General features: G+C 35.5%; 1 protein-coding gene across 2 annotated transcripts in view; it reads right to left on the minus strand.

Annotated features, from left to right (window-relative positions):
- Positions 1-768: 768 nt before the first annotated feature.
- Positions 769-25,756, minus strand: part of SYT14 (synaptotagmin 14) — a gene marked incomplete at its 3' end in the record, with an annotated part of 227,055 nt that continues 202,067 nt past the window's right edge. The window contains exons 6-8 of one of the 2 annotated variants that reach the window (XM_079697992.1): positions 4,932-5,121; positions 2,337-2,393; positions 769-1,082 (exon numbers count right to left, since the gene is read on the minus strand). In XM_079697992.1, coding sequence (XP_079554118.1) covers positions 769-1,082; positions 2,337-2,393; positions 4,932-5,121 — 561 coding nt within the window. The remainder of the gene's footprint in view (positions 1,083-2,336; positions 2,394-4,931; positions 5,122-25,756) is intronic. The other variant, XM_079697993.1, reaches the window with a different exon arrangement.

Consider the following 25,756-nt stretch of genomic DNA (forward strand, 5'->3'; position numbering starts at 1 on the left):
TGCTTTCAACAGAAAGTTACATGGTCTACAGTACAACCTGTCTAGAAGACTTGCAAGGGACCAGTAGAGTAACTTGGTCTCTTTGGATCAGGCAAAATCAGAGGCAATTGAAGAAGTGAGCTTTTCTTAAAATAACACATAAAAAACATTCCCTTATGAAAATGAATACTTGCTTGCACTTAGATTTAGTGCTATTGAGAAGAACTGAGGCACAACAAAACTAAGTGCACAAAGGGAAAATATCTGAAATAAAATGATTTTCAATGTGATTGAAACCTTTCACCATTAGATCTGACTGACAACGCTGGAGAACGACTTTCTCATATTAAAGAACATTACGAACACCAGGGATGAGCCAGTCAAAATATGTCTTGTGTATAGGATGTAGGGTGACCTAAAAGGGTGCTGCAACTAAAAATTCTGATTTTCAAAATAATTTATAACTTTGATTTTTCATAAAATTATTGGCTCTTTTGCTAAAGTTAAATTAACTTCACACCAAAAGGATGCTCTTAAAGCTCTGGAGGATTGTCAGTTTAAGAAAGATGAAAGTTTCTCATTTTCTCAAACAAGCTCTACTAGAGACACTTCTTTTCTTCATTTATGTCAGTATTAGATGTTCTTTCCACAGAATTTAAAGCATTTGGGTAGAATGTTAAAGATGATTCTTCAAAGAAAAGATCTTCCCATGGTGACTAGGTAAGAAGAGTAATGTTGTACTCAGAAATGATGCTGCCTTGAACTGCAATTGCTCATTAATCCTAGTCATCACGACTCTAGCAACGCGTGCCATCTACATACTTGCTGTCCTTTCGACTCTTTCATTTCAGTCCAGTGATTGAGTTCCTCTTCTCCAGAGCTGTTCAGACCTAAAGAAATCCAGCCTATCATCTCTTTTCTTTTCATGCTGCGTTTGTTATACACAGACAGTATGAGTGTCACATCAGAGAGTTGAAATAGGGCCACTTGAAAAACAAAAGTTTCCTTGTATACTGGATTTGGCTGCCCTCTGCGGATGGATGTCTTGCATTTGGACATCTCTTGACCCATGGAATTCAGTAGAGTTAATTTAACATATGTATCTATAGAAAAAAACAACATATCACAAATATCATTTGAAACAAACTCAAAACGTCTTTCTTGTAACACTTGCTGAGAAGATTAAGTGTTTATACTTTATAAGGATATGGTGTATACCATGTTTAGTAGAAATCCAATAATTCCATTTTGATTAAATGATAATAAAATGTGACAAGTACAGAGAATGCTAAGTAGGCATAAAATCTTTTTGGGGTAATAATATCTTAACCTCACTATTTCTACATTATAGTTAGAATTTAAAGGTATACCTCATAATCCTTCCTCCACCCTCCCACCCCCATCCTTGACCTCCCACTACCCACCCTTCCCATCCCCACCCCCGTTTAGCTTCACTAAGCAGGACATCATAGCATTAATAAACACTTAGCAAGCTCAATTAGCCACAACACTGTAAAGCATTCCACTGTGCTTTCAGAGTGTAAGAATAAACAAACAAATAGAAATGAAGGCAAATGGTAAGGAGGAAAAGAGAAAGACAAGAATGCAAAGATGACATCAAAACAGCTTAGGATGAAATGTCAAAAAAATCTCTGCATGGATGTGGTTTTTAAATATATTTTTAAAACATTTAAGGGCCAAAATGAAGCCAAATGCACTAAGGGCTCAAAGTTTAGCAAATCAAGTAAAACTGTCTCCTGGTTTCATGCAAGAATACATTTAATGTGCTTTTTGGATAGTTAAATACTACAGGATTCCTTTTTGGCACAATTTAATGTGAAATTTTAGGTATGGTATCTTAACTATTTTCATGAATTATAAAAAAAAAATTGATGTGATGTTTAGTGTACCAAGTGAAACATAACAGTTCATTACCTGGTTACTTGGGAGATAAACCCTCTTTTCAAACAACTGTGTTTTCAAGTTCTTTAGACTCATGCAAATTATATTCAGCATGTAGATCCATCATGTGTACTTCATATCAAAATTTCAATTAATTTTAATGAAAATTGCAATATTTCTCATGAAATATCTATTTCTACTTATGAATCAAAATATAATGAATGAAAAAATAAACCTTTAGTTTAAAAAGTTTTGCTAGTTTTATAGATACTCTGAATACCATCATCCATAATCAGAGATAAATTCTAAGTTAGTTTTATTTAAAGTACCACAGATAATAAATGTGCATTTTTTTTGGAAATCAACATGGTGGACAGCTTCACTGCTGGCAAGTTTTAGGGTATTTTGTTTTTGCATGAAAAGACAACATCCAATTAGCCTCTACAGGAACTCACCTCGGATTATATAAACCTGTCCACCTATCAAGTGTTTTAGACAACAGAACAGTCCATCTGACAACAGGGGGTGGAAAGCAGTAAAAGAAATAATGACCAGATGTCAATTGTTGGGTGAAAGAGGGTCAAAGGTTAGAATTAAAGAGGAAACACTGTTCACTGGAGTGGAAGAACACAAAACTTTAGCATTTTAATTCAGGTAGAGGGTTGAAAAAAGGGTATGTTGGGTAAATTTCATGGAATGAGAATTTTTAAGGTCATTGTGTAATCTTAAACAAAAATTACACTGTTTTAAAGGGGGACACCTTTATAATGATATTTTCTTGGTCTAAAGCACATTGAACATAGAATCATGCAAATTATCGGACCATAAAAGACTGAATAAAAGTCATTAAAGGATCATTATTATTATTATTTTTCTAAATTTTTAAGTTTATCCATGCAATATTTAACATTTCAAACACTTTTTTTTTACTCCCAATGTAATATAAAATTAAGTTATGCAAAATAAAATAGAACTACCAAAATTTTTGTTCTTGAATGTTACCACTGTTCCTTTGGGATAAAAATTGAATTAGTCAGTCTATAACATAGTTCAAAGTTTAGAACCTAGGTATATATGAAGGGTCACAATCTTATATACAATAGACAAACTGATAAAACTGTCATATTTTACTTTGTAAATACTCTACTTCATATAATTAGTTTTAATGTTGACTTACATTTACCTACTAGTTACTTCCCAGCTAATACCATGAACTGTCCTACTACTGAAGATCTAATTCTAAAATAATGGAAATTGCTACAACCTATTCTTTAACCTGATAGATCTACTCTATGTTGTGGATGCAAAGTTCTCTTAACTTGTTTATTGTCCACCCCTACCTCCACCCACCCCCTGCTTCATTTTAGTTCTGATTAGTGTTTCTCTGTTTCTATCAGAGTGGGTTCAGCAGGGACAGAAAGGCAAATCTGTCATTTCATTCTGCTGCTTTCTAGCATTTCAAGTTAAAGATTTGTCAAAGAGTTAAACTATTAGCTAAAGCAGGAATTGCAAACTGACAGCTTGTGGCTAAATGTAACCCCAAATAATAGACCGTGTTCAAAAATTTTGAACCTGAATGTCTTAAGGCAGGGTGTGCATCCCTGCATTTATCACAGGCCTCTCCATGCTCCTTCTCTTTCATCTACAAATTCTGCTCATTTAAGTTACTTCCCAGGCCATTTGAGTTTGCATTCCTAGTGTGGATTAATGAAGATAACCAAGTCACACTTCCAAAGCTCTTTACTCTAGTAATTGCTTTTTTCCACCCTCTGAATGTTTCCTTCTGAAAGGAAAAAGGGGACAATAATAATTCCATCCTTTTTATGTGCCTTTATCTGATTTGAGTATCACAGTTACCCTGTGAGAAACACAACCTTAATTTTACATATAAGGAAACAGCCTTAGGGAAGTTAGGTCACTGTCCAACGGTAGAAATAGAAATCTAATTTTGGCCTTCTGACGTTTAATGAAGGGACAGATACGTTGCATGATGTATGTAAGAAGTGAGGTTTCCAGTACTACTGAGGGCACACTAAATATATTTTTATGACTTTTCACTTTGATTGAAAAATAATTTTTAGGATATTTAGAAGTAAAGTTAATTCAAGGGTGGAAAAAAGTTTCCCCTCCAACAATTATTTGATACTTGGAGTGAAATATTGCTTCAAGCAAGTCTGTGAGAAATTGTTAAACAAATTTAAGATTGCCATTATTATTCAAGATTTCCTTTAAAATTTTGAGTTTAGGCCGTTATTAACAGCTTTAATTTTAGAGAAATATAAAGAGGTTGCTACTTTCCCAGTTTATTTCTACAGATAACAATAAACAATTTTGGACGTATACTGCGTGACAATTTCTCTGTGCATAACCTATCCCCAGCCTCCTGAGCTGGGAGGGAGATAAGGAGAGAGGAGTGAGAGGCATATAGACAGGGCAGAGGTATCTATACCATCTAGCTTTCTTTTCCTAGCATCGAGCATAAATATCAAACTATTCCTTATTCTGTTTGTCCTGGTAAAAGCAAAGCACATTCCATTTAAGAAAAGATTCTGCTGGCAGTACTGATTTATAATTTTAAAGGAGGAAAAATGTGAAGAAACAGTTTTTTCTTAAATTGTTAAGGGAGAAAAGAAGGAAAAATATAGAAGTATACACATTAGTTCATAGTACTGCATGCAGACAGGAAACACGACATCGATCTTCAGTTAAAAACAACAGCTATAAGCATTCGTCATCATATTTGTGGAGTGTTACTACCTTTAAAAAAAAAACCTGTAACTTTTTCTGGCATTAGAAGATAATGGCTATGATAGGGCTAATTCATTCTGCAGATGCTGAAAAAGTTAAAGTCTTGTCACCTTACAATTAATATTTTGAATTTCAGATCTGTCTACTTCCCCAATGGCTGGAAACAGAAAACATGAAACAGATTAGCTGATGATTAAACCATCATTGATTGGTTAAGACTAAATGATAGGACTGAAGCCCCTACACTGCAAGTCTCATAAGTACAGAAAGCACTAGAATTAAGAAAAATATTTTTCACTCACTGGGTGGTCTGTTTGCTGCCAAGTTTTTGAAGTGGCTGCCTTTTATCACTTCTGCTGATAGTCTTCCAGTTGTGGCATTATAAAGCAGGCCAATGAGAATTTCTGGAACTGAGCCATGTTCAAGAGACTGACAGGAGGATGTACTTTCACTACAGGAGACTTCTGACACGCTCATTTGGGAGTTACAGCCCTGCAATCAAAAATGAAATCTTTATAGTATTTTGTAAAAAAAGATACATTAATAGATACATTGGCAATGCCCTGTTTATTGGAATTAGGTAGATAAGTCATGATAAAAACAAGAGTTGTAAGCAAAATTCCCAAAACACTAGATTAGAAATGTTCTTAGCATATTTTAGTTCCTGGATCTCTTTTCATTATACAGCAGTCAAAGGAATGACAGGAGATGAGAAGGTCTCATAAATTCTTGCATGTTTGGATACAAATCAGAGAAGATAAATTTCTTAAACTCAAAGGTGTCAATGAACTCTTTCCTGAATGTAAAAAATTGTTTAAAAGATGTATTGACCTTAAAAGACCGACACAGATTCAGACTCAATTACATTAAATGTAAATGTCTTAACTGTCCTTTAAAGACAAAGATTGGCAGACTTTGATTAAATAAACACAAAATCTGCTACTTATAAGTCAATATGTAAAACACTGATATACAGAAATTGAAAAAAAAAAGGGTGGGAAAATATTTACCATGCAAATAATAACCAAAAGAAAATCGGTGTAACTACATTAGTATCAGCCAAGGTTAGCTTTAAGGCAGTAACTATTACTAGAGACAAAGAGGTACACTCAATAATGATAAAACTGCAAACTTACCAGGAAGATAAAGTAATTCCAAATTTGCATTATTTAATAACATGGGCTCAAAATAAAAGAAGCAAAAATTGCCAGAACTAGAAAGAGAAATAGGCAAATCCACAACCAGTGGGGTTGTCCACATACTCCTTTCAGTAACTGACCAAACAAGCAGGCAAATAAATACAGTAATGATGTAGAAGATTCGAATATCACAATAAGTAAAACTGACCTAATGGTAATATGCAGAACACTCCATCCTACAACTATAAAGCATACATTTTCTCAAGCATGCAGTGGATTTTTTACAAAAATATTTATTAACAAAGCAAACGGGGGCTTCCCTGGTGGCGCAGTGGTTGAGAGTCCGCCTGCCGTTGCAGGGGACACGTGTTCGTGCACCGGTCTGGGAAGATCCCACATGCCGCGGAGCGGCTGGGCCCGTGAGCCATGGCCGCTGAGCCTGCGGGGCCACAACAGTGGGAGGCCCACGTACCGCAAAAAAAAAAAAAAAAAAAGCAAACGGGAACTTCCCTGGTGGCACAGTGGTTAAGAATCTGCCTGCCAATGCAGGGGACATAGGTTTGATCCCTGGTTTGGGAAGATCCCACATGCCACAGAGCAACTAAGCCTGTGAGCCACAACTACTGAAGCCCACGTGCCTAGAGCCCGTGCTCCACAACAAGAGGAGCGCACCGCAATGAAGAGTGGCCCCCACTCGCTGCAACTAGAGAAAGCCCGCGCGCAGCAACAAAGACCCAATGCAGCCAAAAACAAACAAACAAACAAATTAATTAATTAAAAAAAGCAACCGAATTTCAAAAATGAATTTCAAATGATGGAAATCATTCAGAATGTTTTTTGAATCAGCTAGAAATCCAAACTAAGTTCTAGTGAAGAAAATTCCTACAAATTTGGAAACTAAGGATACAAATATAAATAATCCATGGGTAACTAAATGATAATGAAAACAAGTTATTTGAAAAGATTAATAAAAATAGATAAATGTTAGGCCAATTAAGAAAAAAAGAGACAAGGCACAAATGAAAACATATCAGGAATGAAAAAAGACACTACCACATATTCTATAGGCCATGAAAAGATTTTTAAAAAATGAGTAAGAACAGCTTTCTTCCAACAAATTTGAAATTTTGACAAAATGGACATACTCCTAGAATAGTACAACTAAGCAAAATGGACACAAGAAGAAATAGGATATCTGAACAGTCTTAATGAAGAAATTGAATTTGCAATTAAAAACCTTTCCAAAACCAACAAAATAAAACTCAAAAACTTTAGCCGGATGACTACAATAGTGAATTCTAATTAATAATATTAGTCTTATGCAAACTCTTTCAGATAACAGGAAAAGAGGAAACACTCCCCAGTTTCCTGTAAGAAACTAGCAAAACCTTAAAACCAAAACCTGACAAGGACATTATTAAAAAATTACAGGATTTTCTCATTCATAAACTTAGATTCAAAACTCTAAATAAACACTGAGCAAACCAAATCGAGCAACATATAACATCATACTTAATTTTTTTTAATGTTTCCCCTTTGAAATTGGGGATGTGACAATGATGTCAACTATTACCACTTCTAATCAGTATTGCACTGGAGATTCCAGCCAGTGAAGGTCCTAGCCTTATGAAAGGCAATAAAATGAAATAAAAAGTATAATGACTTGGGCTGTCCTTATGTGCATACCATATAGTTATGCACATGTGAAATCTAATCAACTCCACAGAGGTATTACAGTTGCCTGCAAAGCTAAAATTTAAGAATCCATATATTGTTATATACCAGGAACAAATCTGAAAATAACATTTATTTCAAAATAACATTTATTACAACATAAAATATAAAATATCTAGGAATAAATGTACAAATGACATGCGAGGACTCTATACAGAAAACTATGACTATTATTGAGAGAAATTTAGAAGTGCTATATATACTATGTTAATGATTTATAAGGTTCAGTTTTGCAATACTGTCTCCAAATTGATGGATTAAATGCAATCATAAAGATAGAAGGGAGTGGCAGGACATATTTAAAGTGATGAAGGAGAAAAACCTGCAACAAAGATTACTCTACCCAGCAAGGATCTCATTCAGATTTGATGGAGAAATTAAAACCTTTACAGATAAGCAAAAGCTGAGAGAGTTCAGCACCACCAAACCAGCTTTACAACAAATGCTAAAGGAACTTCTCTAGGCAAGAAACACAACAGAAGGAAAATACCTACGATAACGAACCCAAAACAATTAAGGAAATGGGAATAGGAACATACATATCAATAATTACCTTAAAGGTAAATGGACTAAACGCTCCCACCAAAAGACACAGATTGGCTGAATGGATACAAAAACAAGACCCATATATATGCTGTCTACAAGAGACCCACTTCAGACCTAGAGACACATACAGATTGAAAGTAAGGGGATGGAAAAAGATATTCCATGCAAATGGAAATCAAAAGAAAGCTGGAGTAGCAATTCTTATATCAGACAAAATAGACTTTAAAATAAAGACTATTAGAAGAGACAAAGAAGGACACTACATAATGATCAAGGGATCGATCCAAGAAGAAGATATAACAATTGTAAGTATTTATGCACCCAACATAGGAGCACCTCAATACATAAGGCAAATACTAACAGCCATAAAAGAGGAAATCGACAGTAACACAATAAAAGTAGGGGACTTTAACACCCCACTTTCACCAATGGACAGATCACCCAAAATGAAAATAAATAAGGAAACACAAGCTTTAAATGATACATTAAACAAGATGGACTTAGTTGATATTTATAGGACATTCCATCCAAAAACAACAGAATACACATTTTTCTCAAGTGCTCATGGAACATTCTCCAGAATAGATCATATCTTGGGTCACAAATCAAGCCTTGGTAAATTTAAGAAAATTGAAATTGTATCAAGTATCTTTTCTGACCACAATTCTATGAGACTAGACATCAATTACAGGAAAAGATCTGTAAAAAATACAAACACATGGAGGCTAAACAATACACTACTCAATAACGAAGTGATCACTGAAGAAATCAAAGAGGAAATAAAAAAATACCTAGAAACAAATGACAATGGAGACACGACGGCCCAAAACCTATGGGACGCAGCAAAAGCAGTTCTAAGGGGGAAGTTTGTAGCAATACAATCCCACCTTAAGAAACAGGAAACATCTCGAGTAAACAACCTGACCCTGCACCTAAAGCAATTAGAGAAAGAAGAACAAAAAACCCCCAAAGTTAGCAGAAGGAAAGAAATCATAAAGATCAGATCAGAAATAAATGAAAAAGTAATGAAGGAAACGATAGCAAAGATCAATAAAACTAAAAGCTCGTTCTTTGAGAAGATAAACAAAATTGATAAACCATTAGCCAGACTCATCAAGAAAAAAAGGGAGAAGACTCAAATCAATAGAATTAGAAATGAAAAAGGAGAAGTAACAACTGACACTGCAGAAATACAAAAGATCATGAGAGATTACTACAAGCAACTCTATGCCAATAAAATGGACAACCTGGAAGAAATGGACAAATTCTTAGAAATGCACAACCTGCCAAGACTGAATCAGGAAGAAATAGAAAATATGAATAGACCAATCACAAGCACTGAAATTGAAACTGTGATTAAAAATCTTCCAACAAACAAAAGCCCAGGACCAGGTGGCTTCACAGGTGAATTCTATCAAACATTTAGAGAAGAGCTAACACCTATCCTTCTCAAACTCTTCCAAAATATAGCAGAGGGAGGAGCACTCCCAAACTCATTCTACGAGGCCACCATCACCTTGATACCAAAACCAGACAAGGATGTCACAAAGAAAGAAAACTACAGGCCAATATCACTGATGAACATAGATGCAAAAATCCTCAACAAAATACTAGCAAACAGAATCCAACAGCACATTAAAAGGATCATACACCATGATCAAGTGGGGTTTATTCCAGGAATGCAAGGATTCTTCAATATATGCAAATCAATCAATGTGATACACCATATTAAGAAATTGAAGGAGAAAAACCATATGATCATCTCAATAGATGCAGAGAAAGCTTTCAACAAAATTCAACACCCATTTATGATAAAAACCCTGCAGAAAGTAGGCATAGAGGGAACTTTCCTCAACATAATAAAGGCCATATATGACAAACCCACAGCCAACATTGTCCTCAATGGTGAAAAACTGAAACCATTTCCACTAAGATCAGGAACAAGACAAGGCTGCCCACTCTCACCACTCTTATTCAACTTAGTTTTGGAAGTCTTAGCCACAGCAATCAGAGAAGAAAAGGAAATAAAAGGAATTTAAATTGGAAAAGAAGAAGTAAAGCTGTCACTGTTTGCAGATGCTGTGATACTATACATAGAGAATCCTAAAGATGCTACCAGAAAACTACTAGAGCTAATCAATGAATTTGGTAAAGTAGTAGGATACAAAATTAATGCACAGAAATCTCTGGCATTCCTGTATACTAATGATGAAAAATCTGAAAGTGAAATCAAGAAAACACTCCCATTTACCACTGCAACAAAAAGAATAAAATATCTAGGAATAAACCTACCTAAGGAGACAAAAGACCTGTATGCAGAAAATTCTAAGACACTGATGAAAGAAATTAAAGATGATACAAATAGATGGAGAGATATACCATGTTCCTGGATTGGAAGAATCAATATTGTGAAAATGACTCTACTACCCAAAGCAATCTACAGATTCAATGCAATCCCTATCAAACTACCACTGGCATTTTTCACAGAACTAGAACAAAAAATTTCAAAATTTGTTTGGAAAAACAAAAGACCCTGAATAGCCAAAGCAATCTTGAGAACGAAAAATGGAGCTGGAGGAATCAGGCTCCCTGACTTCAGACTATACTACAAAGCTACAGTAATCAAGACAGTGTGGTACTGGCACAAAAACAGAAAGATAGATCAATGGAACAGGATAGAAAGCCCAGAGATAAACCCACGCACATATGGTCAACGTATCTTTGATAAAGGAGGCAGGAATGTACAGTGGAGAAAGGACAGCCTCTTCAATAAGTGGTGCTGGGAAAACTGGACAGGGACGTGTAAAAGTATGAGATTAGATCATTCCCTAACACCATACACAAAAGTAAGCTCAAAATGGATTAAAGACCTAAATGTAAGGCCAGACACTATCAAACTCTTAGAGGAAAACATAGGCAGAACACTCTATGACATAAATCACAGCAAGATCCTTTTGGACCCACCTCCTAGAGAAATGGAAATAAAAACAAAGATAAACAAATGGGACCTAATGAAACTTCAAAGCTTTTGCACAGCAAAGGAAACCATAAACAAGACCAAAAGACAACCCTCAGAATGGGAGAAAATATTTGCAAATGAAGCAACTGACAAAGGATTAATCTCCAAAATTTATAAGCAGCTCATGCAGCTCAATAGCAAAAAAACAAACAACCCAATCCAAAAATGGGCAGAAGACTTAAATAGGCATTTCTCCAAAGAAGATATACAGACTGCCATCAAACACATGAAAGAATGCTCAACATCATTAATCATTAGAGAAATGCAAATCAAAACTACAATGAGATATCATCTCACACCAGTCAGAATGTCCATCATCAAGAAATCTAGAAACAATAAATGCTGGAGAGGGTGTGGAGAAAAGGGAACACTCTTGCACTGCTGGTGGGAATGTGAATTGGTACAGCCACTATGGAGAACAGTATGGAGGTTCCTTAAAAAACTAAAAATAGAACTACCATATGACCCAGCAATCCCACTACTAGGCATATACCCTGAGAAAACCATAATTCAAAAAGAGACATGTACCAAAATGTTCATTGCAGCTCTATTCACAATAGCCCGGAGATGGAAACAACCTAAGTGTCCATCATCGGATGAATGGATAAAGAAGATGTGGCACATATATACAATGGAATATTACTCAGCCATAAAAAGAAATGAAACTGAGCTATTTGTAATGAGGTGGATAGACCTAGAGTGTGTCATACAGAGTGAAGTAAGTCAGAAAGAGAAAGACAAATACCGTATGCTAACACATATATATGGAATTTAAGAAAAAAAATGTCATGAAGAACCTGGGGTAAAACGGGAATAAAGACACAGACCTACTTGAGAATGGACTTGAGGATATGGGGAGGGGCAAGGGTAAGCTGTGACAAAGCGAGAGAGAGGCATGGACATATATACAGTACCAAACGTAAGGTAGATAGCTAGTGGGAAGCAGCCGCATAGCACAGGGAGATCAGCTCGGTGCTTGGTGACCACCTGGAGGGGTGGGATAGGGAGGGTGGGAGGGAGGGAGATGTAAGAGGGAAGGGATGTGGGAACAGATGTATATGTATGACTGATTCACTTTGTTATAAAGCAGAAACTAATAAAAAATGCAAGCATAATCAAGATCTCAACAGGTTTCTTTGTGGAACTTAACAAGCTAATTCTAAAATGTATGTGGTATATATATACAATGAAATATCATTTAGTCTTAAAAAAGAAGGAAATCTGCCATATGTGAGAACATGGATGAACCTGGAGGACATTATGCTAAGTGAAACAAGTCAGTCACAGACAAATACTGTGTGGTTCCATTTATATGCGATATCTAAAATAGTCAGTCATAGGAGCAGAGAGTAGAATGGGGGTTGCTAGGGGCTGGAGGAGGGGGAAATGGAGAGTTGCTGTTCAATGGGTATAAAGTTTCAGTTCTGCAAGATGATTAAGTTCCAGAGATCTGCTGTACAACATTATATCTACAGTAAACAATATTGTACACTTAAAATTTGTTAAAGGGTAGATATCATGTTAAATGTTCTTACCAGAAAATAATAAAATAAATTACAAGATAGGGGGCTCTGCTCTACTGAGTATCAAAATTTATAATAAAGGTACATTATTTAAGACAATGTGATAAAACAATGTCTAAGAGACTGTTAAATAGAAAGTCCACTAATTAATCCATGCATAATCGACAGTTAATTTACAACAAAGGTGGAACATCTCTGAAACACATATACTTCACAATTAGCTCAAATCCCAAATATGTAAAGAATACCTGTAAATCAATAAGAAAAAGACAACACAATATAAAAACACTTGACAGATACTTGAATCAGCACTTTCACAAAAGAATGGTCAATAAATATGTGAAATGATGTTCAACTTCATTACTAATCAAGGAAAAGGAAATTAAAACCATGAGCTAACACTACACAACAAATAGCTGGGCTAAAACAATAGTGTGGTGAGGACACAGAGAAATGGGAAGTCTCATATTCCAATGGTTATAGTGTAAAGTGATATGTTTTTTTAAAATGTTAAAAATACACATACCTTAATACCTGTCAATTCCATATATATACATCTCGATCAGAAATCTGTGCAATGTTTACTAAGAGACATACGAAAGTACGTCCATAGTAGCATTATTTATAATGACCCCAAAGAGTGGAATGGATAAACAATTTGTGGTGACTTCATATAATTCAGCAACTATACTGTACATACAGTATATATACACTATACAGCAATGAAACTAATTATAACTACATTTACAAACATGATTTTGAGTGTAAAATGCTGAACCTAAAAGGATATTTAGCTGTATGGTTCCATTTATGTAAATTTCAACAACAAAAAACCAAAACAAAAACCAAATAAAGACCAGGCAAAACTAAACCATAGTATTTCAGATGCATGAATAGGTGGTAAAACTATAAAGAGAGCAAGAAAGTGATTAATTTAAAAGTCAAAATTGTGGTTAACTCTAGGGGTGGGGAGAGAAGAAATAGTGATTAGGAAGGACATGGGGGCTTCTGAGGGGTACTGGTAATGTTTTATTTCTTGACCTGGATGGTAGTCAGATGGGTTGTACATTTCTGCCTTTTACACTTTTCTACTATGTGCTTGTTTTCACCAGAAAAAAGGTTTAATGAAAGGATTACATGATACAAGGATACAACGTATACAAATAAACAATAATAAAAATGTTTAGGACTTTCTTTGAACATTCCTAAAGGGATTCACTCCATGAGTTAAAAAAAAAAAGACTATAATACTATTTTCTATAACAAGTTTTTAGATTTAAAAATTACAGATTTAGATTTTTAGATTTAAAAAATCTAAAAATGTCTTATACAAGTCTTCAAGTTTGAATCTAGGTTGGCCTATACGAGTAATCAAGGAGAATTAATACATACTTGGTGACTGAATTAGTTCATGGGACTAATATTCAGAGGGATAAAAATCTCATATTTTCAAATCTAACTCTAAACCATAGAGGAGAAAACCAAAAGGAAGATAAATCTTATATTCCTAAATCATGGGTACACAAAACACAGTTTGGTATGTTTTCATGACAGTTGGAGGAGAAAACATAATTTTAGTAAGTTTCAATTAGGATATATCATCACTTATGAAAATAGTGTCAAAAACATGCTCAAGCACATTTGGTGCATTTGCTACATTAGGCTATTATACTAGCAGCATCTGTCAGAATACTGTGAAATACATTTTTCATAGTATAGCATTTTTCATATTAACCTACTGTCAGATAATAAGATGTGAATCTAATATTTTCTTATCAACACAGAGGTCATATTGCCAAGTTTGCGCAACAAAGTGATGTCCTGAGAAAGTCTTGGGAAAGGTCTTTCTTGCTCCTGAGAAAAACAGCTAACTTATCTCCCTGCTTTACTACTGCAAAAATGTTCTTGTCTCTAAGCCCAACAAAAAAAAGCAAGAGTGATAAGATTCTTGGTGATCATATTCTATTTTAGTAAGCCCAGCTGAAATACAGTAGTATTTAACAGAAAAAACAAAAAACAAAAAACTATTGTCTGAAGAGTTCATTCTGCATTTATACCTTAGAAAAAGTGCTAATCTCATGGTCTTTCTATTGCTATCAGTGTAACTGCCTATCCAGGATTGGTATAGGTGTGGCAATCCAAGGGGATCACTGATTACAACAAAAGCAGTACAGAATAACTATATAAATAGAGCAACTGCAGTAAAGACAAATTAAATACAGATACTATATACTCAAGTGGCATCTTTCCTCCAACTATTCCTCAGGGCATGCTGCTCCATTCAGTGTGTATTCAGGAATCTCTACCTACTCTCACTGCAGACCCCATCATTAATTTATAATTGAGGCTTCCCTAGGTGGCAGTAACTGCAGGTGATTAACCCAAAGTCAAACAAATCCCAGTCATAATTGGGTCTACTTAAAGGAATCATCCCATAGGCTCCCTAAAGTAAAAGTATAACTTCCTGCCATCTAACATAATACTTTATTTCTTTTTTAATACTTCTTCTCTTTCCTCCTGAGTCCTCTGCCCTAGGGTGAAGGATTATAAGCAATTTTGTAAAAGTAGAAAAAAAATTATTTAATTTTTCAGAAAAGTGAATAAACTCTATATAATGTTTACCATAAGCAGAATTAGTACTTATGGCAGCCATTACATGTCTTTAATGGTGCTAATAGGTTAAAATCAGGTAGGAACTTGTAAATATGGAGAGAAAAAAGTAAGATTGAAAATACAACAGAACTCCTATTAAGTAAACGTATGGGGCTTTTTATGAATACTAAACTGACTCCACCTTACTTGTAACCACTTCTACTCAGTACTTTTAAGGTAAAACTGCTGAACTCTACAATGATAATTATTATGAATTTGAATATTTTCTGTTGAATTTATTTTTCACTGTGGCTAGAAGAAATTTTCTGCTTTTTAAGGTAATTTGACCCCAAATGCTTCCATTATACTTTCCTGGAAATGGAGCGATGAGGGCACTGAAGTGTAACCAGAGGGCAGGGCACTGAAGTGTAACCAGAGGGCAGCCACCTGCTGCAAACCTGGTGAGCTGCATCTCCAATAGCAGTGCTCGCTCCTCAGGGGCCCTTCCCTAGCCCCAAGGCACTGAGTGCCTATCAGACAAGGTAAGGAGGAGATAACCAGCGGCAATTTCAGGAAGGAGAAAGCAAGAACAGCATAGCTGCTCCAAATCTTACCCCACTTCCACTTCCACGCCCTCCCCAATCCAGTGTAAAGGAGAGACATTCTGTATTTTGGTAGGGGTAAAAACACACCCATTGACTCTAAGGATAACTTACTGGGATGAGCAGTGGATGGGTGGACAGTTTAAATTTCAGAGTGGTGTTGGAATCAGGATGCTTTTGGTTGCAAGTGACAGACAATGGCTACTGGCGGGGGAAGAAGTGGCCCTCCCAGGAAGGGTCTGCCCCAAAGCAACAGGGTACAGAGGCCATCAAGAGCTCCCAACCCAAAACACAGGAGGGACAGAAACAGAAAGCATCCAAAAGTAAGGACAGAGAGCCGGATGGCAGCAGCAAGCCCTCCTGCCATCTATGGGCCCCTGCACTTCCACTAGGATTCAGCCTGCAGAACATCAGTCTGTCTCCCTCCCTCCAGGGAAGCCTGGTGCTGAGAAGCTTCAGGCACTTAACCACCAAACCGCTACCAAATTTAACTGGCTTAAAAGACACAAGGGAATTTACTGGCTTCTGTACTATAACAGTTAATACAAGGGTAGCTTCAGGTGCTCACCGATCCAGGCTTCAACCCATGTCACTAGGAAACAGTTCTCCTCCATTCCTTGGGCTTGTTTCCCAAATTTGGCTTTATCCTCAGGTAGACTCTTCGCTCCAAGTTGCCAGAGTTTTCAGTGGCTCTGAGTGTTGTGGAAAAGAGGAAGACAGCATCCTGATTGCTCTCACCAAAACCCTAGAACTCACTAGTTAAGGCTCGTGAGATCTAATTCTGGGCTTTGGAATGAAGTCACTTCACCCAAAGTACGGGAGCAAGTTGGTCTCCCAAGCAAAATCTGGATACTGTGGCCACAGAAGACATGGATGCTAGGCAGAAAAAACAGATGTCTACTACAGAGCCTATTCAACTGACTTGTTTGCCCTGCTTTTTTTCCCCTTGGCCTTCAGTAAGGACTATCAGCCCTGCTACTGAGGGGTTGCACCAACTGTGACTACTTCCCTCTGTCTCTTTGCTGGGTCTGGTCTGAAGGCCTTAGCCTTGCAAGAACCAAGGAAAAGGAAAAGATGGTTCAGCGAAAGGGAATGTTACTACACTCAGGGAACACAGTATACCTGATATACAGGTTAGCTAATGAAGAGTGGGAAAAAAAGTAGAAAATTCTCACTTTCTCTTTCATACAGAAAGATGTTTCATATTAACACTGAAAACTTATTGATAAGATTTAAAATACAGCAAAAATTGTAAAACAAAAACAAAATCTTTTCTATTGCTAATGTTTGAATATTTCATCATGGAGAAATGGTCATAAAAACTCCTGCTCTTATCAAAACTCCTGCTCTTATCAGAAATTTTGCACGTATACACATGCACATATTATTTTTTGCTACATTCAATGTGAACATATTTAAATTGGCACTTCTGCACACATGCTTGTGAGATTGGTTTATAAAAGTTTATAAAATTGGTTTAAAAAGTTTATAAAAATTTCCCCATGCTCTCAAACAACTCCTATGCTATACAAACTATTTCAGAGGATGAAAAGGAAAAGTACCCAGATTCTCTTTTGAGATGTATAATTTTGACACTAACTAGACAAGAAGAACATAAAATTATAAACCAATCTCACTTAGAAACATATGCAGAAACCTCAAGTTAAACAATGTTAAACTGAATTCAGAAAAAAATGCACATATATATGTGTATGTGTGTGTGCATGTATATATATACACATTTCATCAGATAGATGTTATTCCAGGAAAGTTATTTGTTCATTGAAGTTGGGTAAAACTTGCCTTTGAAACTCAACTATCTTTTTTTCTTTCTCTTTCTGTTATGAGAATCTTTTTGACTACTGATTGAATTTCTTAATGGTAATAAGTCATTTCATGTTTTCTATTATTCCTAAATCAGTTTTTAGAAATTTGTATTTCCAGGGCTTCCCTGGTGGCGCAGTGGTTGAGAGTCTGCCTGCCGATGCAGGGGACGCGGGTTCGTGCCCCGGTCCGGGAGGATCCCACGTGCCGCGGAGCGGCTGGGCCCGTGAGCCATGGCCGCTGGGCCTGCGCGTCCGGAGCCTGTGCTCCGCAACGGGAGAGGCCGTAGCGGTGAGGGGCCCGTGTACCACAAAAAAAAAAAAAAAAAAAAAAAAAAAAAGAAATTTGTATTTCCAAAAATATTGCTCATTTCATCTAGGTTTCCAAACTTGTTTTTCTAGAGTTATTCTCTTTATGATTCTGAAATTTCCACTGAATTGATGATTATGTCCTCCCTTTCATTTAATGTAATGTTTTTCTTTCCTGATCTATCTCCAGAGGCTTACTTATCAGCAATTAAAAAAACCCAGCTTTTGATTTTTAGACCTCTTTACTTTTTTTCTTTCATTAATTTCTCCTTGTTTTCCTTTTGTAACTTCCTGAGTTGAAGAATATTTAGCTCATCGATTTGCACTCTTATCTTACAAATATATTTAAGGCTATACATTTCCCTATAATATTGTTTTATCTGTACACCATAAATTTAATAGTGCTCTCATTTTGTCTGATTCTAAATATTTCTAATTTCCATTATGCTTTCTTCTCTGACCCTGAGTTAATTTAGAGTTTTTTGTTTGTTTGCGTATCTAGATATATAGATTTGAGGGGTGAGAGGAGGAGGAGGACTGCCTCTTTTACCTTACCTCCTACTATTCTACTCCTCAGTCTTGGACTTCTAGCTAAATGGGCCTCCTTGCTCTTTCCTGAAGACAACACATGTACTCTGGGCTCTGGGAACTGGCTGTTCCATCTGCTTGCAATGTTCTTTCACCAGATATGCAAATGACTAAGCCTTCCTCTCTTCCAAGTCTTTGCCCACATGTTACATTGTCTCCAATGACCTCTTATTTAAATTACAATTCCTTTCCAACTAGCATTCGTGATCCTGTTCACTCTGTTTCTTTTACCCATAATACTTATAACCTTCTCACATACTATATATTTACTATATTTATTACCTTTACTGTATCTCAAGTCTCCCCTCCCCCCTAATGAATTAAATTCCATGCAGGTCAAAATTTATTTCTGCTTTTCATTAATGTACACCAAATAACTAGAACGATGTCCAGCATGTAGTATGTGTGTGTGCCACAGATACTTTTGAATGAATTTTTAATTTCAATCCAATGTGGTCAAAGAACAAAGTTGATATGATATTGAGTCCTTGATATTTGTGGAGACTTCCTTTGTGGCCTGGCATATATATGGTTGACATTTGTAACTGTTCTACATAGGCTTACGTTTATTAAGTAGAGGTCCCACATACATACATTAAATTAAACTTAAGTGTTACTCAAATCTTTCATATCTTTGCTAGTATTTTTCTGCTTGATCTATCTCTGTTATTTAGATAGTCTACATACTTAATCTCTCGGCTCACCATCACTTCTCCCATCTTATTTCTTCCTTTTGAATTCAGTGCTCTTCATACACAAGTATATGCTTTAGTAATTATCCCAGCAATGAGCTAAGAGTGCTAAACTCTCCTGGTCTTTGACTGAAAATACCTGGAGTTTACCCCCTTTCTTAGCGATAATTTAGGTGGCTATGATATTCTAAGTCCATAGTTTATTTGCCTTGTCACCTTACAGATATTATACTAATGCTGTTTGGTATTTAGGGCTGTTGAGAAGCTTTCTGGTAGACAGTTGTTGTTCCCTTTCCTTATCTTTTCTCTGTAGTTACTTTTATCATTTTGTCTTTGGTGTTTCATCCTACCACTATAATCTTTATAGGTGTGGATTTATTTTTGATAATCCTGCTTATGAGCACCTGCACTTTTTCAGTCTGATAATCTATATACTTCAAATGTTGCCTCTCACTTTTTCTAGTTTCTCACTCTGGAGTTTTTATAAGAAAATATACTTAACATTCTCATTCTACCCTTCATTCTCCTTACCCTGTTACTCATATTTTTCATTGATTCTATTTTTAATGACTCTATTTTTTCATTCCAGAAGTTCCATATGGTCATTATTTAAATCTGCCTCTTTTCTCGTATTGTCTTGTTCTTTCCTTGTGGTTTCTGTTACTTCTTTTAGCTCTTTATTCATTTTAAGCATATTTATTTTATAACCTCTTTCACAGTGTTCTATTAGTTCATGTCCTAGAGATGTCAACCTATCTATCTTTTGGGTCTGCTATCATTCATGATGGATCATTTCTTTCTGCTTACACTCTTTTTTAATGTGAGTTCATCTTCACGGGGGATTGTTTTTTCTGTGGGAATTATGTATTACCTAGGTTTGGCTACTTGAACAAAATAGGATGTTATGTAAGGAAAGAACTAAGAAGTAATGGGGACAGTAGACTGGTAGAAAATCAACAGCATCTATTAGATCTTCATATCTAATATTTATATTCTCATCTGTTTAATAATTTTTAGAAATACTCTTATTCATCTCACAATCCTGATTCAATTTATTTGTGACCAGACTTCAGGCTACTTGCAAAAAAGTAATCAATAGACCAAATACTGTTTTATCTTACTGAAGGAAACAGAATTGAATAGAAACAAAACAGTTTTGGAAGTCAGCAGTATAAGAGTTTATTGGATGTCTATTCTGCACAAAGCACTGCTCTAGGGGAGAGATGAATTGATTTTAAGGCAGACTATGATGTCTTGAAAGGTTTATGTGAGAATACAGGTAGATGTGATAAACTCTGGGATATCAGAAACTTTATTCCTGAGAAGAGATTTTGAAGTAGGCCCCAAAAGGATTTTAAAAGGCACAGGGAAGGATGGGCATTTTAGACAGTGTGATGAGCTAAGGCCCACAAGTTGATAGCACGTTTGGTAAATAAATTGATCTAGTGTAGCTGATGCATGTGGGGAGAGGGGTGGAAAATGTAGCTCTAGGAAGTAAGGTTGAAGCCAAATTTTACTCATCTAACTAGGTGAACATTTCCATCATAAACTTACTATACTGCACTGTAACTGTTGCTCTGTCTTTCCTACTAGACTGTTAAGTCTGTTGAGGGTAGAACTTTTGTTTTATTCATCTCTTATGTTCCCAAATTAGTACAGTACCTCTTGCTCAGCAAGCACTTAATAAAGATTGTTTAAGGAAAAGAATAAGTTGTGAAAAACATGAAATGCGGGGGTGAGAAAAACTGGACCTGCTCTGCAAGCAGTGGAGAGGAAGAGAGGCACAGTGAACGGGGAGCAACACCTCAGGTCAGAAAAAAATGTAAGGCCAAACATGCACATGACTGAGTGCTTAGGGAGAAGTCACAATTTACTTTGCTGGGCTAGTGACAGATAGGTCTTTCCTTGAAAATCACTTGTAGTCTGTCTTTGTGTATATTTTACCTCTTGAGCAAAAAGTTGCAATTTTTTACCCTGGAGGGAAAGCACAGACTTTAAAAATATCTGATTTATTATGATTATAATATAATTTATTTAGAAATAAATATAATTTATTATAATTATTACTGGAGATGTAGAAACACGTTAGAGTGGGCGTAATCATGTAAGATTTTTGTAACTGACAGCTTTAGCACATGTTAAAACCTAGGGCTTTTGTTTCAAAATTAATGTAGCTGACTTCTCTGTCTTCTTACTGATCTATCATATTTCTGAAAACCGCAAAAGCTTTCTTTCTCTAAGGTATCTGAGTCATGGAAACATATATTGTATTGCTAATGTAGTACAGACTCTGCACCCCAGAAATGCCCTCACACACATACCCAGGGGAGGTGTGAGCTTTTTAAAATTGGACACTAACCTAACAGAGTGCTAGAATCACAGTTATTCCTATGCAAGTCAGTGTATTCCAAATGTGTTAAAGCTTCCCTTTAAATAATTTGTTTTGAATGAGATGATCTGAATCTGTGTTTTTAATAGAAATATAATTTTTTTTTACTATTGGAAACTGAAATAGAATGATAATTGTAAAACAACGGCCCAAAATTATTACAAAATGCCTCCTAAGTTTTGGGTTATATTCTGTTATCCAAAGGCTAACTGTTTTCTAACTGTGGTTAATGGAATCTATTCAATTTCATTTAAAAATATATTTTTAACTATTTAAAAACTAAAATAATAGCTATGGATGCACATAAATGAGTATTAAGATAGGTGATACAGTGTACTTGTAAGGAAAGCAAACCTTGGAGTCAGACTACCAGGGTCTGTCAGTTATGGAATATGACTTTAGGCAAGGTACTTAGCATCTCCATGCTTTAGTTTCTTTACCTAAAAAACACAGAATAACCGTCAACTTTCTTAGTAGTTACACCAATTGTTAACATATTAGAGAACACCAGTGCATTTCTGTATTGGAGATTTAATTTTGTATTTTGGACTAAAGATTCACCTGCCATTTCTGTTTATTGAGAAGTACTTGAAGATTGCAGAGCAAGCTGTTTTTAAAAAGTTACCATTTGTAACTCCTTATCTGTGTGAATCAGACTTATCTTTTTGTTGTGTAATATTTAAAAAAGAAATAATATGGATTTAATTTCAGAGCTGAAGCAAGGCTAAAACATATTATCAGCAATTGTATAATTGTAAGTATCTCTGCTTTGAAGTAAGACAGTGGGTTTGCATGTAAACTCGACATTTTGCCATCTGTATGACCTTGGACATGTTTTAAAATTTCCTTGATACTCAATTTCCTTATTTATAAAAGGAAGACAGAAATAGTACTATCTCAAAAATTTTATTCTAAATTTTTTGTTCAAGAAACAGCTCCATTATTTTTGGTGTTTGATGTTATAAATAAATATTATAAGGTAAGATTTCTGTTAGTAAGATCACTTTATATATTTGGGTTACCAATAATATTTCATTTGAAATAAAGGCTGTGAATGCTTGAAAAACCTGAAAAACATGTACCACACTGTCTTTATATCTTTCTGTTTCTGAATGGTCCTTTCAAATGACCAAATTTTAAACATTATAAGACTGTGCTGCCCCCTGCTGACCCAGTTTCTCCAATATGTAATATTTTGAAGCTTCTGAGAAGTCAAAACTTATACTTTAGTATTATAGTTAGGTAACCCTACAGTAGGCTGGAAGGCTATAATAATGCAGATGGTAAAATAGTGACTGTAGCAGTAAATAATATATGAAATTTGTCAATTACTTAAGTACAAACAATCTGATAGTGGGAACAAATAACAGAATAATATACTCCCAATTTGCATAATATTTAGCAAATTTAGATATCGCATTCCAAGTAACCTCTACAATTGCTATTGTTTAAAGTGCTGCTGACACCTTGTGGAAAATTAGCAAAATTGGTACATTTTGGCTTAAATTAAATCTTCAGTAATTATTTCCCTGATTCTTTCACTGAATTAACAATTTGAATTAGCAATTTGATCTTTATTTGCCCATGTTAGAATAGAACTTATATTCTGGATAGTGGCAATGCACATAAATTATACTTTCTATGCTAGAAATCTTAGGCATCTTCTCTCTTTTAAATCTCACATATCCAATCAGACACATCTCGGTGGTTTTTCTTCCAGAAATCATCTCAAAATTGGTTCATCCTTACTATAAAAACTTCTCTAAGAGAGTGTTATCACCTAGTAAAGCAAAGAATACTTGACAAAAAATCAAAAGAGCTGAGAGCAATGCTACCAGAGTCTCACTCTTCTCCATTATAAAATACAGATTCTTGTTCATGGCCTGTCCAGTTATAAGGTTATATGAGCTAACATCTGATAAGTGTTTTGAAAATAGACCACTACAAGAAAACTTTATGTCTACAATGCAATAGCATCTTAGTTAGCTTTCCCCCATTCTGACGCTTCCTGTACACCATGATCTATGCACTCTGTCATGAGTACATGGAGTGAGAAACAGAGGATGTGAAGGATGGGGAGAGAGCAGGCAAAGGAGAAGTCTCCTATGTTCAATTAGGTCATCCTTCTGGTTCACTCAGTCTGTTACTTACTTTTGATTCTTTGAACTTTTGGCCTTGTAGCTCTCTTCTGATAATGTTATTAGATTTTACTTAATTGGATGACCATTTTGAGTCCACGTACTGCACTCTGTGTCACCAATCTCCATGCCAGGGGAAAGACATGAGACACTGGTAAACTAGATGTCCATAAAATTAGCTTTGACAGTGACATACTTCTACTCAAAAGTACTTAAGAGGAGAATGGTGAAGTAAGGACCTCTGACAATCTGTTCCTCCATAAAAGCAATAAGAATACTGGCAAAAATTGTTAAAATCAATGTTTTCAGAACTGTAAATTAACCAAACATTTGCAATGATCCAAAAAGTATTTATTCAAGAAAAGTGGCTGAAAACCAAGCTTTGGGGCATTTTAAATTTACCCTATTCCCATCTCCCTCTCCCCAGTTCCATGATAGCCTTGAAAACCAACAGCCTCACAACTATGGTAGCTGTGAAAACAAGCAGTCTAGCTGACACTGGAAGGGTAAGAAAAGGTTTGGAGCTTCTCCAAAGTCTGATTCCCAGACAACTATCATTTCTTGAGTTGTCTTTCAAGTCCCTGAAAAGCTCCATTCTCAGGCTTTATTTTGATTTGACCTTACTTAGAGCCTGATATAGGTGTACAGTACAGCTGTATCCTTAGGATGTTTGTTGGAAACAATCAGTGGCAATTGTTTAACATCACAGCCTCACAAGAAGGCAGTATCAACTAGGGCTAACAAGAGGTTGACAGAAAAGCTTATAAGGAAAATCTTGGGAATGAGAGGTTCATAGGGGGATTCAATAAATTCCAACACATTCCTAGGAATCTAAAATCCATGCACATGTGTAAGACTATGCATATGCCTAAGAAAGACCTAAGAAGGTCATAAACTCTCATGTCTAGCTGACCTTGAGGCTTTGTGCATGCATGGAGTGAAAGCTAAGACACAGTTGTAAACTTAACACTGGAGCACTGAAAGCATGCCCCAAGAGCAAACAAAAAAAACAAAAAAACAACAACAGCAACAGCAGCAGCAACAACTTCCAAAGTTGAAACATTATATTATTTCTAAGTGTCCAGTTTTCAAAAAAAATTACAAGCCATGCAAAGAAAAGAGGAAAATATGGCTCAAACACAGGAGAAAAAGCAGTCAATAGAAACTGTCCTGAGGAATCCCAGATATTGGACTTAACAGATAAGATTTTAAATCAGCTCTTTTAAATATGTTCAAAGAACTAAAGAAAACTATGTCTAAAGAATTAAAGAAAAGTATGAGAACAAATGTCTCACCAAATAAAGAATATCCATAATGAGATATAAAATATTAAAGAAAAACAGAAATTCTGGAGTTGAAAAACATAATAACTGAAATAAGAAATTCAACAGAGGGGTCAACAGCAGATTTGAATTAGCAGATTTGAAGATAAGTCAACTGAGATTATCCAGTTTTTATCCAGTCTGAGTGGAAGGAAAAAGAAATTAATCAAGAAAAGGAAGAGAGCCTCAAAGACCTGTCAGACACCATCAAGTATTCCAGCATATGCATAATGGGAGTTCCAGGAGGAGAGAAGACAGAAAGGTACAGAAAACATTTGAAGAAATAATGACTGAAGACTTCCCAAATGTGTTGAAAAACATTAATATACACATCCAAGAAGCTCAACAAATTCCAAGTAGGATAAACTAAAAGATATTCACACCAAGACACATAGAGTCAAACTGTAGAAAGTGAAGTAGAGAGAACCTTGAAAGCAGTAAAAAAAAGAAAACAATTCATCTCGTGCAAGGTATCCTCAATGAGATTAATAGCTGACTTCTTATCAGAAATCATGGAGGCCAGGAGAAAGTGTAATGACATATTCAAAGTGCTGAACTGAAAATCCAGTAAAACTACCCTGCAAAAATGATGGAGAAATCAAGAAATTTCCAGATAAACAAAAATGGAGAGAATTCACTACTAATACACCTGACTAAAAGAAATATTAACAGGAGTCCATTAGGCTGAAATGAAGGGACACTAGACAATAA

Source organism: Hyperoodon ampullatus (assembly GCF_949752795.1).
Source record: "Hyperoodon ampullatus genome assembly, chromosome: 2".
NCBI classification, from domain to species: domain Eukaryota; kingdom Metazoa; phylum Chordata; class Mammalia; order Artiodactyla; family Ziphiidae; genus Hyperoodon; species Hyperoodon ampullatus.